This window comes from Prionailurus viverrinus, chromosome B3 (genome assembly GCF_022837055.1).
Source record: "Prionailurus viverrinus isolate Anna chromosome B3, UM_Priviv_1.0, whole genome shotgun sequence".
Taxonomy (NCBI): domain Eukaryota; kingdom Metazoa; phylum Chordata; class Mammalia; order Carnivora; family Felidae; genus Prionailurus; species Prionailurus viverrinus.
In genome coordinates this window covers 25,377,292-25,393,426 of record NC_062566.1, presented here as the reverse complement: position 1 = coordinate 25,393,426, position 16,135 = coordinate 25,377,292, and the positions used below count along the sequence as shown (strand labels likewise).

Below are 16,135 nucleotides of genomic sequence, written 5' to 3'. Positions count from 1 at the left end.
TTTATATTTTAAATACTTAATCCATTTTTAATATGTTTGTAACAGCATTGAGTGTGTGGGGGTCTTAGCTCTGTAACAGCAAGTAAAGCAATACTCCTTCTAGGTAGATCAAGGATTGAGGTCAATACAGGTAATCAGCCTGTATTCTTAGAGCAAGGTTGTACCATATACTGGATATCTATGGCATGTTTGCAGATTTTCGTTTTATGCTGTCTCTCATTTGCAGTTGTGTTTTTGTGTAACGGGACAATATAGTACAGACGGTATAGTGTGTGTGATCTTCAGTGTTTCTCGCTTTTGTTCCTCTGCAATTCATTCCCTGCAATACCCATCTCACTGAAGGTTCACTGAGGGGCACTGTAAAATGTATGGTGTGAGATGGAAATGAGACTCCCTACTGATAAAGTGGAAGTAGGCTGAAGGCATCCTAGGCCAACTGGCTCATCAATGGAAAAATAAAAGCTAATGTGAATATTTTTGAAGGGTCCTAGATTTTGTAATTATTGCTTTCTTTGGGGAAAAGGAGAGAAAATTGAATGGAATGATGAAGAGCACTATCATTTTGTGTAGGTTTGTGCAGGGCAAAACCACTGAGCCTCTAGGGCAGCCTGGACTCGGCAGACAGCCCTCATTGTTCAGAGTTTACTCATTTGCCTGGTCCGGTCATGAATGTTCATTATTCACATTAGTCTGCCATTGCCCCCTCCCCATCACCTTGCCAACTTCCATCTGTTTCATAAAAGCTGTGTATATGCTAGCTTCTCTGAGTAAATAACCTTGAGGCTACACCACATCAGATGTAGCCTTTCTCAGTATTTTGTACAGACATATCAAGCATACACAATGTGCCTTGCTCTGTGGTAGGCCCTACTGATATAAATATCTGCTCCTAAGGCAGACAAAAAAAAAATGTGATATCTGTAATAATAGAGACATATACAAGAAACACAGAAAGGAGGTTTAGGGTAGTCAGTACTTTCTCTCCTTGACAGAACTGACATATGATAATGGCTTTGAAAGGGTAAGTAGGAATCCCTCAGGCAGATGAGGGGTGAAGAGAGGCCCCGATCAGAGAGAACACCTGGCAGGTAGAAGAAACCAGGGGGCTGGCTGCTGGTAGTTCAATATGGCAAAAGTGAAAGAGGGGTGAGAAAGAAGACTGGAAAGGGAGCTAGACCAGGACTTTCTTCTGTGAAGATAATGGGGAGCCACTATGAATTTTAAATAGGCAAGTGATATCTGATTTTTTGAAAGGTGGCTCTAGTGGTCATGTGGAAGGTGTGTTTGAGGGGAATCGTACGAGAGACAGGGAAACCACTTGGAAATCTTTTGTACTAGACCTGGCAGGTGATAATGGTAGCAATCAATGATGGAGACAAGAGGATAATTTGAAAGGTATTTAGGAACAGAATCGATTAAAATTGGTAATTTATTAGATGTAGGAAGTGAAGATGGAGGAGAAATTCAGAGTGAATTTCTTAGCCAGATATTGGGACAGATAACGGCACCATTCACCAAGAGAGGAAGTACTGGAAAAACAGGAGGTTTGGTGGGATGAAGAGTTTGGGTTTGGTTGTGCTAAGTTTAAGGGTCTGTGGTATGGAACAGACACAAGGAGAAATCAAGTAGGCCATTATATAGATGAGTCTAAAGTCCAAGACAAGTCTGGGTTGCAAATATGGAAATCAGCAATATATCAAGACGATTGAAGCCATGAGTTTGCTGAAGAGAGTGTGTCAGTGAGAAAATAGGACAGTGAATAGGCTCTTCCCCCGCCCCCCCCCGCCCCCACAAACAACAGCATTCCTTTGGGAAGAAGAGTTAAAGGAGAATGGATAATACCACTCTCTTCAACAACTGATTCATTCCCTAGCCATTTCCTTCCTGTGTTACCAAATGTCCACCTTTTTCCCTACCTCCCCACTTTGTTGCCTTAAACTGGATATCTGCTCTACTCCCCAACATTGAAAGGACAGCAAGATGTACATCCTCTTTACCGGCTCCAGTCTTTGTGGGCATTCTGAAAGGGTCAGTAGTATCAGACACATACACTGTCTTCTTCCCAGATGCTTTTAATGGGGCTCTACAGTCAAAGATCCCCACACTCTGCTTTTTTTTTTTTAATTTTTTAAATGTTTATTTATTTTTGAGACAGAGAGAGACAGAGCACAAGCGGGGGAGGGTCAGAGAGAGAGGGAGACACAGAATCTGAAATAGGCTCCAGGCCCTAAGCTGTCAGCACAGAACCTGACGTGGGGCTTGAGCTCACAGACCATGAGATCATGACCTGAGCCGAAGTCAGACGCTTAACCAACTGAGCCATCCAGGCATCCCCACACTCTGCTTTTTAAAAGTTAGCTGTCTCGGTTGAGATTATTATTATAACAAACATAAATGCTTTATAATGGCAAACTTGACTCAAAGGTATGCAGAGCAGTTGCCATGAGCAACATGGAAAATGAGCCCCTGTATTGAAGTGAATGTTTGAAATTAAACTTTTCAGGTTGCATGTGAGGAACAATTATCAAGCTGTTTCCCTACTAGGATCAGGTTGTATAAGCATTGTATGCTTTGACCTGGGTCTAGGAAGGTCTCAGGAGAGGGTAATTTGGCTCTGACCCTGGAAGCATGGGGTTTTCTTTCACTTTCCAGCAGGTCATTTATCAGTGGTTAAAGGGTTCCCCATTCCACTGTATTTGGAGCTCTGTCTAAATTGCTTCAGGATTTTTCCCAGATGGAAAGTGCTAAGGAGCCATCAGATACTTGTTTGCTCAGTTACTATTAATCAATATTTTTCCTTTTCCTTGTCTGTCCTTACTCATCTTTATTAACTCAGACACTCAATTTCCCCACAAGCCCTTGTTTTTGCAGCAATCTGTTATCCACATTGGTGGGTGTGTAGCTACCCCTGGCTGGCTTTCCCTTCTGATGTTCTTCTGGCTTCCTCTGGAGAAGTAGCTCAGGAAGGTGTGCCTTCTCAGTGGGCAAGCAGGCCAGTAGGGTCACTGTGGTGACCTCTTCCTGTTTGTGCTTTTCACAGAAAGCATTTCTTTTGCATGAATTTGGCGTTGTCACCTTCATAGAAGCAGTAACTTGTCCAGAAAGAGGACGTATGGCATATTTTACAAGATTCAACCGTCACCCCCCTGACTTCGCTAGGCTGCAGTTTGCCCAGAAATGACTCCTGGATGGTGATGTGACAGCTCCCTCTAGTGTCACTGTGGCTCGGGCTCTCGCGGGGCTTTGCTTCCCACTCAGAAAGTGTGGACAGTACAGAATCTGTCAGAATTGGTGGCAGTTTAAATAGGTTGTTCCCACGGAGTCAAAACAAATATGAGATGATTTTTCTCCTGTTAAAAAAGAGAATCTTGCATGAAGATATGGGACCATTCCAGCTCCTGTTCTGTTCCTGTTTCAAAATTTGGGGGAGCCCAGAGTCCTGTGGAAATCATTCTTCTTGGGGAGTGGAATCTTTTTGGAAATTCCTGCTGTTCAAGCCAACTGCCCTTTGAGGGAAGAAATGTAAATTCCTTTCAAGAAAGATAAATGAAAATGGGAGGCCAAGGGGAAGTCACTTTGTTGTAGAATAGAGAAAATAAGAGAGGGAGGTAAAAACAACAACCAGCAGGAAGAACCCTGTCCATTTGTTCTAGAAAGAGCAGCTTGTTTTCTGAAATAACTTTTGGACTAGAAATTTATCATCTGAAGTCAGGTAATTTTGAGTTTTTTTAAAAACACTAAAGGAGTCAAGTTATTAATATTTGAAAAATGGCTACTATGTGGTACATAGAATAATATAATACTCCTACCTAAATTAACATCATCACAAAGCTCCATAATAAAGATTTATGAGATACTCATCACATAAGAAATCCTATTTTGGAAATCTCCGTTGGTCTGTATTTTGGTTGTAACTGTTTTCACGGTTATAAACCAGTTAGAAGCCCTAGTATTTTGTTTCCCTCTATCATGCTCCAGTCTTCTCCCTTTTCCCTTTGCCCTTTAAACTAGAGTGACCCATTATTCTTTGGCCTGTCTACATATTGTAAGATGGGGAGATAAGGAAGTGTCACCTGCTCAGGTCGGCTCTCCAGGCAGGCCATTTTCCTTCAGAGCATCCGCACTGGTTGAGCGATTTATCATTTCTTCTTTGTAAATCACTTTGAACCTTTATCTCAAATTGATCTGTGAAACTAAACATAAATTCTTCTTGTAGTGCCCATGTTCATTGTCTAGTCACACAGCTCTGGGGAATCTTATACAAGTGTGTGTGTCTCTGTGTCAGCAGATACCATGAGGATAACATGAGGAGAGTGGCAGTCACAATGAGAATATCTTCTCTGCTTCTAATGCCAAACCACAGAGTGGCAGGTGTTTTTCAGTGCAGCTTAGCATAGTAAAACCTACAGATTGACCAAACACTTCTGAGAGAGAAGAGAGCCTTATATTGGCCTGTCTTGGGCCAGAACATACTGCCAGTTTGATTTGCTTGTCAGGGCTGACCCTGGCCTGGAGGTCCTGGACATTAGTTCTTCCTCTCTGCCTGTCCTCTACCAAACCTCAGAGAGTCTCACTGCTGGGGCAGGTGGCTCTCAGGACTCAAAAAGAAAGATGCATTTTTCTGTTTTGCTCTATCTGTTTGAAAAACATGAGGATTCTATAATATTACATCACTTTTAACATTTGCAGGTTTTAGTCATTATCAGTGTTACATTTGTGAAGCTTTGAGATTTATAGATCAACTCTATGGAATTAGTCTCCTTTAATCCTCACAGCTGCTCTGGTGAGGTAGGTTTCAGGATTTTTTTTTTTAATTTTATTTTTTATTTTTTTAAATTTACATCCAAATTAGTTAGCATACAGTGCAACAATGATTTCGGGAGTAGATTCCTTAGTGCCCCTTACCCATTTAGCCCATCCCCCCTCCCACAACCGCTCCAGTAACCCTCAGTTTGTTCTCCATATTTATGAGTCTCTTCTGTTTTGTCCCCCTCCCTGTTTTTGTATTCTTTTTGTTTCCCTTCCCTTATGTTCATCTGTTTTGTCTCTTAAAGTCCTCATATGAGTAAAGTCATATGATTTTTGTCTTTCTCTGACTGACTAATTTCACTTAGCATAATAGCCTCCAGTTCCATCCACATAGTTGCAATGGCAAGATTTCATTCTTTTTGATGGCCAAGTAATACTCCATTGTATATATATACACCATATCTTCTTTGTCCATTCATCCATCGATGGACATTTGGGCTCTTTCCATACTTTGGCTATTGTTGATAGTGCTGCTATAAACATGGGGGTGCATGTGTCCCTTCGAAACAGCACACCTGTATCCCTTGGATAAATGCCTAGTAGTGCAATTGCTGGGTCATAGGGTAGTTCTATTTTAGTTTCTTGAGGAACCTCCATACTATTTTCCAGAGTGGCTGCACCAGCTTGCATTCCCACAGGATTTTTTTTATATTGTCTCCTTTATTTAGGGAGACTGAAACCCAGAGACATGCCCATGGTCACACAGTTAGTGGCGGGAGTAAATCCCAGGCCTGCCAAGTTCATTGGTGAGTGCCCTTTCTATAACATGACTGCTAGCGTTTAACTACAGTCTCATTCAGCTAAACTCAGTGGTACATTGACTTTTCAAAGACCAAGGAGTTGGGAACTTTAAACTTTCATTCCAGCCAGTAATGTGATGTTGAGCAAATTATTAAAATTGGAAATGGGGTTAATGGTGTTGTGTGCTATATCCAACTCCTATACAACTAAATGATGACAAGTATAGGGTTTTTAAATACCTGCTGACACATAAATGTGAAATACTGCCAACAGTACAGTATAGAAAGAATTCATGCCATGATTGATGAGTATACAGAATTATATATTATACTGTGTGTACTGAGACTTTGAGAACTTTCCAAAGATAATATTTTCTGAAAGATATATGTTTGAACTTGAACTCTGCCTGGGGTTATCTCAGTTTCAAGACTAGATGATGTAGCTGGTAGAAGACTTGAAAAAACTTGTTTTCAGACCTCTTCCCCTCCCTCCCATCGAGAGAAAGAGAGAGAGAGAGAGAGACAGAGAGAGAGGGAGAGAGGGAGAGGGAGAGAAAGAGAGAAACTTAAAAAAAAAAAACCACTCATTATAATAAATATGTATAAACACAGTGAATGAGAAAGGGATGCTCCTCTCCCAAGGGTACTCCTTTACCTTTGGTCTGTTGTGGGTGGTTTTTTTGTAAATGTTCACTTATTTTTAAGGAATGGGGGAGGGGCAGAGAAACAGGGAGACACAGAATCCGAAGTAGGCTCCAGGCTCTGAATTGTCAGCACAGAGCCCAATGCAGAGCTCAAACCCATGGACCGCAAGACCATGACCTGAGCCTAAGTCGGACAGTTAACCAACTCTGCCACCCAGGTGCTGTTTTAGGGGTTTCGTGTTTTTCATTTCTTTTCTTTTTTTTTCTTTCAGCTTTTTCATCATGATAAGTATACTCTTTAATCCTCATCACCTATTTCATACTTTTCTTAATATCTATTTGAATGGAAATCAGAGCATGCCGTTTCTCAGAACTGAGATTCATCAGCATCCTCCCGGGAAAATGTACATTTTTCTTTTTAAGTAAAAATAGCTAGAAAATCCTTTTTAAAATTTGCTTCTTTTCTGTATTACTGCAGCAAACAGGCAGTGTGAACATTTCAGAGTGCCTGTTGCTGGGAGGCTTAGATACCTGTGAAATATGGCAGCATATCCCTGCTAAGGATAGAAAATGCACTTCTCAGTTAATAGGCTCAGGGAGAAGCTGTTCTGACCTGGATGTTATGATCTGTGAACTAGTGTTAGGGACCGAGTCTTCCATTGTCAGCTTCTCTGCACCCTATCATAAGCAGAGTCCATTTAGGGGTACTTTCATTTACTTTTTGCTTTTCTAACCCTGTAAGACTAGAAATAACAATAGTTGCTTTGGTATGTAGAACTTGTTGCCTAGTGTTTGTGATCAAAAAACTCTCCCATGATCCACAACCCCTTAATCAAATTCTTTCTTAAAGGCCTTATTACCTAAATATGGCCTTTCAATAAGGCCTAATGTTAAGGGAAAGCATGAAACTCAAAGTCCTGCCATTGAAATGTTGGTTTTGCTCTGACTAGGTCAGACCAATGATTCTCTCAAATCTTTATTTCTACCCTGCCAGTCATCCATGAGTGCCTGAATTGTGACCAGCACAATGACATTGATTGAAAATTAGGAAAACCCACACTTTATCTGGCCAATTGTGTGTTACTCTCCTGACCAGTGACAAAATAAGGTATCCTGGCCCACTTTATTGAGCTATCATATAAGTCTCGGCTGTTAGCCTCTACGGAATGTAAGTGAAAAATTATTTTTGGTTGTTCTATTTTCTAGATGAGGTACAAGGTACAGTAGAAAAAGCAAACTTTGGTGTTAGATAGACTTAGGTTTGCAAACTGGTAGCTCTCTTTGTTGTTTTAATTTTTTTTTAATGTTTTTATTTATTTTTGAGACAATGCGAGAGACAGAGTGCAAACAGCGGAGGGGCAGATAGAGAATCTGAAGCAGGCTCCAGGCTCTGAGCTGTCAGCACAGAGCCTGACGCAGGACTCAAACTCACCAACCGTGAGATCATGACCTGAGCTGAAGTCGGACACTTAACCGACTGAGCCACTCAGGCGCCCCTGTTGTTTTAAATTCTTAAACTCTCAGCCTACTTTGAAGAGTTAGTGTAAGGACTAGAGATAAGACACATAAAGTGCTCAGCATGTAGATAGCCATAAAAAATGGTTATTATTGCCATTATTACTGTCACTCAGCAAAGGACTACCAAGACCCTTTCTGAAGACTTCACTATAACACTGTTTCTAACCAGTCACCTTCCAATTAATCTTCCTTTACACATCTAAGCCTGGTTATGAAAGTGTGCATTTTATGTTGTTATTTGCTTTCTTCTTTCAGATCTGTAAGAGCAAAGCTAAAGAATCTCAGCAGTATTATCACAGCTTGGCTGTCCGGCAGAGTCTGGCTATCCATTTCAACATCCAACAGGACTGTGGGCATTTCCTTGCTGAAGTCCCTAATCGTCTGCTTCCCTGGGAGGATCCTGATGCCCCTGAAGAGGAAGAGGATGAAATGAAAGAGGCTGAAGAAGAGGTAAAAGGAGAAACTGATGGGAAAAGCCCAGAGCCCTGCTCTGAAACAGAGTCATCCCAGAAAGAAAGCCAGGGGGTCATTAGCAGGAAGCAGAGAAGCCACGTTGTGGTCATCACCAGGGAGGTTCCCTATCTCACCGTGGCTGATTTTGTGCGAGACTCTCTGGCCCAGCACGGGAAAAGCCCTGATTTATATGAGAGACAAGTGTGTCTGCTACTCTTACAGCTGTGCTCTGGCCTTGAGCACCTCAAACCCTACCATGTCACTCACTGCGATCTTCGTCTGGAGAACCTGCTGCTTGTCCACTACCAGCCAGGGAGAACCACCCAGGGCCTTGGGCCTACAGAGTCCAGCCCCACCTCATCTTGCCCCACAAGGCTCATAGTGAGCAATTTCTCTCAGGCCAAGCAGAAGAGCCATCTGGTGGACCCTGAGATCCTCCGGGACCAGTCCCGCCTTGCTCCAGAGATCATAACAGCCACCCAGTATAAAAAGTGTGATGAGTTCCAGACAGGCATCCTCATCTATGAGATGCTGCACCTGCCCAACCCCTTTGATGAGAACCCAGAGCTGAAGGAGAAAGAATACACTCGAGCAGACCTGCCTCGCATCCCACTCCGCTCCCCCTATTCCCGGGGCCTACAGCAGCTGGCCAGCTGCCTCCTCAATCCCAACCCTTCTGAGCGGATCCTCATTTCAGACGCCAAAGGCATCCTCCAGTGTCTACTCTGGGGCCCCCGGGAGGATCTCTTCCAGACTTTCATGGCCTCTCCTAGCCCAGCGCAGAGGAGCGCCCTTCTCCAAAACTGGCTAGACATCAAGCGAACACTGCTGATGATCAAGTTTGCTGAGAAGTCCCTGGACAGGGAGGGTGGGGTCAGCCTTGAGGACTGGCTTTGTGCTCAGTATTTGGCCTTTGCCACTCCAGACTCCCTCGGCTGCATTGTGAAAACCCTGCAGCACCGCTAGTGTGTCCTGGTTGCTGCTTGTCTTTTGTGTTCACCTTCACGTCACCCATGCACTTCCCCTTCCTAGTACTCACACAGAATTCAAGGAAAGAAGAGAGACCGACCTTCCATCCCTCTCCAGGAAAAATGAGTCTGCTCAGAAAGCTTACCCACAGTTCCAGATCCAGTCAGAAGCTGGGTCTGTCTTCACTGCGCAGAAATTCTATTGCACAGCCGTGCAGTCGCCTTCCATTGGAACACCTTTCACCCTAATTGTCCCCAAATGCAGGTAAAAAATGAAAACATATATCCTTGAAGGGACAGCTCCTTTAGTATGAACTCATTGAGCTGTGTCCAGCTCCTCCATAATTCTGAAGACCACCTGTCTTTTTAACACCAAGTATTTATTCTCACTAGCAATAGACAGATTTGACCAGTCCTTACTATCATCCACTAAGCTCTCACAACAGATTTTTTTTCTTCTTTAAAGTATCAATAACTGACTCTTACCAGGCAGAACTGCCATCCTTAGCATCAGCCCAGTCTTGTTTCTGGGGACTATAGCCTTTGTTCCAGCAGATAGTACAAAGACAAGGAGAGATTCCATCCCTTGGGTCATGGATGCATTTTCATTTGTTACAGGCAAGTGGGCGCACCACCTGGAGGATGGCCCTAGCGGTCCCCTCTGCTGCCACTGCCTGATTCTCCTTCACCTCTACTCTGTTCCCACTTGCCAATGAAGTTTGGGTTTATCAACCACTTGTGGCCCATTATAGAACTGACCCAAGGTGGTGTCTCCAATGCCTCTCCAGGGTGAGTTCAGTTCAGATCTTATAAATAGCTGGCAGGACACCGGGAGATGATTTTCCACATGTGCAGTTCCCTAGGGGCCACCAGGGGAATAGCTGAAAGTGCTGTCTTTGATTACTGTCAGAGCTGTCGGCGTGGACAGCCAGCACTGGCGGAACCCAGCTCCCGGTGTTCCCCTGAGCAGTAATTGTCCAGCTTGTTTCTAGCGGTGGCCAGTGTTAACTAGTCTACCAAATGCTGTGGACAGCAGCCGTGAATGAGACAGCTGTCAGTTGAGCTCAGATCTGCTTGGAGGGCACGGTGTGCTGGCGAGAGGCCGGAGAGGGGAGGAGGCCACTGATGAGACCGCTGGCCTCCTCCTCAGAACGCTGACCTTTGCTGAAGAGGCTGCCTCCCAGTTGCACTGCACGTTGCTCCTTGGGACTCTCCGAAATGGCTCTGGAGGATGGCTGGCAGCAATTTCAAATGCTGGGGTGGGTGCCTGTGAGCTGTGCACCATACATGGGCTCTGTGCTCCTCTCCTATGAATATATGTGCAATTTTTGTATGTATTGTTTTAACTGTATATTACAGTGTTTATGTGGCAACTTCACCTGAAGCAAGTTCTACAGAAATCCTCCCCTTCTTCCCTTGGCACATACCTGTTTGCGCTAAGAGATGAGTGTTCCTTCCGGGTAGTGGGGGTGGGAGGTGACATGTGTGTGCTTGTTTTCTTCAAAACTGTGAGTATCTGTTTACTTCAACCTTGAAATCCCAAGAGTCACTCAGACGGTGTAAGTGTGTGTACACGTGGGTGCACACACGTGTGCTGGAAGTAGAGGCCAGGCCTCTGAGGGGAACAACCTGTGGCGGGGTTGATGGACACGTTCTCTGCATCTAGTCGGCGAGGGAGCTCTGGGACCCTCCTCTGCCAGCGCAGAGTTCCTTAAAAGCCAAGACTGATTGTGCAGTATTACTTAGATAGCACATTAGTGGCCTTTTGGAAGTTTCTAAACTTTTAACATTTTTAACAGCCTTTCATATGATTCACCTATATCAAAGAGGATCAAGAAAGGAGAAGAATGTATTTTATTGTGATCTTCTTTGGTTTTGTTTTGTTTTGTTTTAAGAAAACGGGACACGTGAGGCTCCAAAGGGAGGATGTCCCTGTCCTCCTGGCCAGCAGTACAGGACTCCCAAGGAAAAGGACTCACTGGCCCACAGGGTCTGGCCTCCTCTAGCCAGAGAGCAGGGCTCTGCCCCGAGGAATGGCCACAGAGGGGGCGTGCCGCTGCAGGCCAGCAGTCCTCTCTGTCTCAGTGTCCTGTGGCCTGGCTGCGCCTTGCCTGGCAGACTGTGTTTAGTTCACCGTAGCATAGCCCATGTGCACATAACTCCTTGCCTAATTAATACACTGAAGTAGCAGCACACAGACCACTGGCCATGTCGGCCAGCACATTCCCCCAGCAGTCCTCCCTCCCCTCCCCCAGACGGTTTGCAGATTGAGACACTTTCTCAATGTCATTCTTGTGGTGCCTTGCCCATGTAAATTTGAATGTTGACTATTTAATGAGGTTTCATATTTAATGAAGAATGTTCCCTAGTCCCTCTATTTGCTTATTGGCTCTCTAGATATCCTCTTTCGTTTCTCTTCTTTTTTATTTTATTTTATTTTTTTTCTGTTTGACTTGGATCCAGTCTTCTTCATTTTAACCCTATGGTATTATAGGCATGGACACTCCCCACTACCGTCATCTTTCAACACTGGTAAACTGAGCACCTCCTTCACATCAGATTTGTTTAGTACTGTTTTTATATTCAAATTTGTGAAGGCCAAAAGATGAATGCCAACTAGTCAGAGAAGGGCCTCAGGCTTCCCAGAGGCAGGTGGCTAGATTAATTTTTCTCTGAGTGGTGGCTGAGGAATGTGAGGGAGAGGGAAAGGGGTGTTAGTTAGAGCAGAACAGACAAGATAACTGTATTTCTAGACAAGAAGTTCTCCATCAGATGGTCCTTGGAATATTTTTCCAGAATAATGAAATTCAGTCAATCTAATATCATCACAAGTAGTTTTTTACAGTCCCATTTTAATTATAGTAGAATCTTTGAATTCATTAATCAACTGGCAAGAAATCCTACCTTCAGACATCTGTATATACATGAGTTTTGCTTTATGACTAGTATTAGCACTTTATGTTTTCTCGAGTAACATCCAGTTATTGTCTTCAATATTAATTGGAATTTTTTTCTATTCTGTTGAAGTCTGTGCTACAGATTCTTCCATTTATATTGAGAGTTTGAACAATTAAGCCATCATTGGGACTTTACCTTAAGCCGCATGAGCAAGAACAATTTCTCTGACACATTTTGGTGCTAGAGAAACAGGGAAATGGGGGGAGTAGCAAAGACCAAGACTGAATGTATAGCAGAGTGCCTTGTTAGAGTGACAACCTAGTCTTGGAAAAAAGAGAATCCCATGTCCTGCGGAGAGGACTAGGACTACGTGACTTCTCCCACGCCGGCCTGAGGAAGAGCCCCTTTGATAAATGTACACCGACGTGATGCTCAGAAGCTAATTTGTGGAGAATAACTGCAGGATGGGACAAAGAGCAGTTGCAACCTATGGAGTCAACGAAAGAATCCCTAGACGAAGTTAGAATTGGAGGCCAGGACTATAGCAGTCGGCTCCAAGCTTTGCCCTCTGGAGATGAACTGGGTAAAGGTAGACAGGGCCCAAGCACCCATGCTACTGATGTTGGGGCCTAACATATGCTTGTTAGGATTTGAAGAGGCTGAGTAGCCTTCCATTGTCAGATTAAGTGGAGGCCAGTTTTGCTTCCAGACTCGGAAGAAGTTTGTTACCATGGGAAACTGTTAAGCCAAGAGATCTAAACCTCTAGAAATATTAATGATATTTCTGGAAGTAAAACTGTATTTTAAAGTTTCTAGCATTATAAGTTTTCATGAAGGATCTTTGGGGCCTACTACATAGTAGGGCATGGAAAGATTGCACTCAGCTTCCCAAATTTGAATTAAAAATACTTTGATGCTGGGAAGTAACCTGACCTGGTTTTGCTGGTAACCTGCAAATAATATTTTTCCCTAGATTATACGGACAGTGATCTGAAAAAAATACAGACCAGTCCCAGAAGTCAGGATGTACTTAGGATACTGCCCTATATTCCAAATGATTCTAGATGTATGAATAAAGTACAAACATACTTGAAGACGAAGGAGAGAGAAACTTGGCTCTCCAGGCCAACTCTGACATGTTTTTTATTTCCCTCGCTAGTTGATAAGGATTGAAAATTCTGGTCCAGCCTAATGAGTGAACAGGATGGCTGCCCACAAAACCAGGTTATTAGTTTTACCTCATTGAAGCTCATATTCTCAGAGGCCCAAAGTGCTGTGCCGAGACAAATCCAAGTGCTGCTCTTGCTGAAGTGTGCACTGAAGTCCAGCTGCCCGTGCTTACGGCAGTGCCCAAAGTCGGGGTTCCATGGACCAAAACTGATGCCACAAGGGAAGCCAGAGGAGCTACAGTGCAAGATCCTAGATAGAGATTATACCAAAGAAATCAAGCCTTTTTGTCCTGATGCTTGAGTTATGACAGATGCCAGAGAAGAAGAACTCACATACATTCCATGTCAAGGTATTTGGCTGATAAAATAATCCATCCTCCAAACAAAGCACCTATCTTTTTAAAATAAGTCCATTTTGTATATTAGGAAAAAAAGAAAAGATGATGGTGATGGTGAAAGTCTGGGACAGACAGTGATATTTCCCAGTAATTAAGGAGAAGGAGCCAGCCCCCGCTCTCCCTGTGATGTGACTGTGGCCGTTGCCCGGACTTCGGTTTGGGAACTTCATCATGTCCGTGTGATTCGGAAAGCTGAGCAATCGTTTCTAAGAGATGTGGTAGTTTCAACAGCTTTGTTTAAAGAGCTCCTGGGAGATTTCTTAACAAATTCTAGTAGTTTTTATAAACCTTCCTACAGAGGTGGTTACCACTCATCACCATCATTTAATATTTATAAGTGCCCAGAATGTACAAGGTGCTATACAGCTGTTACACATCCCTTCTCTGCAGCTGTTTGAAATTAGAGTAGGTTTTTGCATCAGCCACTGCTACAAGCTTCCCCACCTAAGTGGGCTACAGGGGCCTGCGTTCCGGACATCCCGTTACGTTTCCCACTCCAGAGAGCCTCTGGGCTCCTTCCAGCTTCTCACCTTCACCCATCCCACTCACCCTCATGCTTTTTTTTTAATCCAGAAAGTTTCAGGGAATCAAAAGAGGTTGGAAATTTTTTAACCTAGCAGAAGTACAGAGTCCTATATTTTGCTACAATTATTATCGTATTATGGAAAATCCACTTTGCCCGTATAGTGTGTGGAAAGTATCTGTGTGTCTGCACTCATGATAACTTGAATGTTGAACAGCCCTATGGCTTCAGGGTAGCATTTTTGAAAGATAAACCACACTGCTTCAGGAAACCTGCTCCAAGTACTACTTGGTTATCCGTTCCCTCACCAGTTTGAAAGTTATGCGTGAACATACTGGGTTGGGATTTTCTGTTGATATGCAGGGCATTTGGGCATGAGATCAGGGCAGAAGCAAGATGTCCTCCTTCTCAGCATTTGAATCATGGCAGTCTTCATTCCAGTCTCACCTTAGTTCCCCATGGCTCTGCCCACACTCTGTATTTGAAAATCTTGTTCTCTTGCTCTTTCCTGGAGCTTTAACCCTCTGCACATTTTAGAGTTGTATAAATCTACCAACGCAAGGTTCCCTCTGTCACCAGGTGGTGCCGCCCTTTGGTTTGCTGTGGTACTTTGCTGTGTTCTCTGTGGCATCATGTTACTGTGTAAATAAATTTGTTTTAATATACACTAAAAACCAGACAAGCGCTTGTTTTTCAGTAACTCTTCCATATTGATGTTCTGGGGAGGGTTTGGTTGCAGATGCCCTCTTGGAGCTTCATCCTCTGCTGACCTGGATGGTATTTCCTGTTCATTCCCTCTCTGACCTGAGAAAAGTAGGCCCAGAAGAGAAAGTGAAGACCATGGGCTTTCCCCAGAGCTCGCTCAAGTCTGCAGGTCGGCTGTGTGAGATTGCCCCCTGGTGGCCAGTCCTCATACAGCCTTCCTGGGCTTGTGCTACATTTTGAGGGGCTTGGTTACCAGACTCTGGCTGACCCTCTCAGTGAAGATCTCAGAGTTGTGCAGACAATAGGAGCAGAGGCAGGCCCTTGTACAGCATCAAGCATCATCTGCTACAGAATTCACATACCTTTTACCTGTACATGAATGTACACATCCGCAGGGCTCTCACAAAGGCAGACAAGCTAATATGCCGACACTTCGGTAGCAGAGAGGCCACCTGGCTTGCGGGGGAAGAGTCAGCAGTTGGCAGTGGTAGCAACAGCTGCCATGTTATTAAGAGTAGAATGGATGGAAGTGCAAACATGTAGACTCTAAATTTAGACCAGATTTCAGAGCTCTAAACCCTGTACAGTGGACACTATATGTAGCCCATTGTTTCTGCTCCTCTCCACTAGCGATCACTCTGGAATTTATAGGTACTATTTAAGGCATGTTGCAAAACAGTGGTTGCCAGACTCGAGTTTTGTGTTCTGAGGAGGCAACCCCACGTTGGCGTGGCCTCGAAGTTCTCTCTATGTTGTCTGGGCCCAGAAGGAAGGGTTACAACAAAACTCAAGAGACAGTCCCCAGGGACACAGCTCTTCCTGCTGTGACTCTCAGCCTGCTTGCCGGGGAGGATCCTGGGGAGCTGCCCTTCCTAGCTGTGAGCACAGCATACCGGCTTCTTGGGGCAGGGGGAGGGAGAGGGCCAGAGAAAGAAGCAGGCAGTTGGGGCTGTGGGAGGTCACAGAGAGGGCATACCCCAGGCTTGTGTTCCTGTCTAATTCTCTGCTGGCACGAGTGGCCCACCTGAGACTCAGGGCTATGGGCCTGAATGGTGGGGCCAGTTCAAGGTTGCTGTAGCCAGACTCCAGGTGAGATGGAGCAAGGCCAGAGAAAATTGGACATTCTGTCCGTCCACTGGGATCACTTTGTCCTTTGGTACAACTTGAGCACCTGGAGAGAAGTCCTGTTGCCCCTCCATCACTTTACCCAGCGTGGGACCCAGCCCTGGGAATATTCCATCAGTGGGTCCTCTGCAAGAGCAGCCTTGGATTCTGCGTTGTCCAGACACTTGAATAGAGTCTTTGGTTTC

The 16,135-nt window shown here is 44.3% G+C and overlaps 1 protein-coding gene across 7 annotated transcripts in view; it reads left to right on the top strand.

The window, feature by feature from the left end:
* The window catches only part of PEAK1 (pseudopodium enriched atypical kinase 1), a 316,915-nt gene extending 302,130 nt beyond the window's left edge, over positions 1–14,785 (top strand). For 6 of the 7 annotated variants that reach the window (XM_047862946.1, XM_047862945.1, XM_047862942.1 and 3 more), the window contains one exon: positions 7,967–14,785. In XM_047862946.1, the coding sequence (XP_047718902.1) occupies positions 7,967–9,130 (1,164 nt within the window). In that variant the 3' untranslated portion in view covers positions 9,131–14,785. The remainder of the gene's footprint in view (positions 1–7,966) is intronic. The other variant, XR_007153014.1, reaches the window with a different exon arrangement.
* Positions 14,786–16,135: the final 1,350 nt, after the last annotated feature.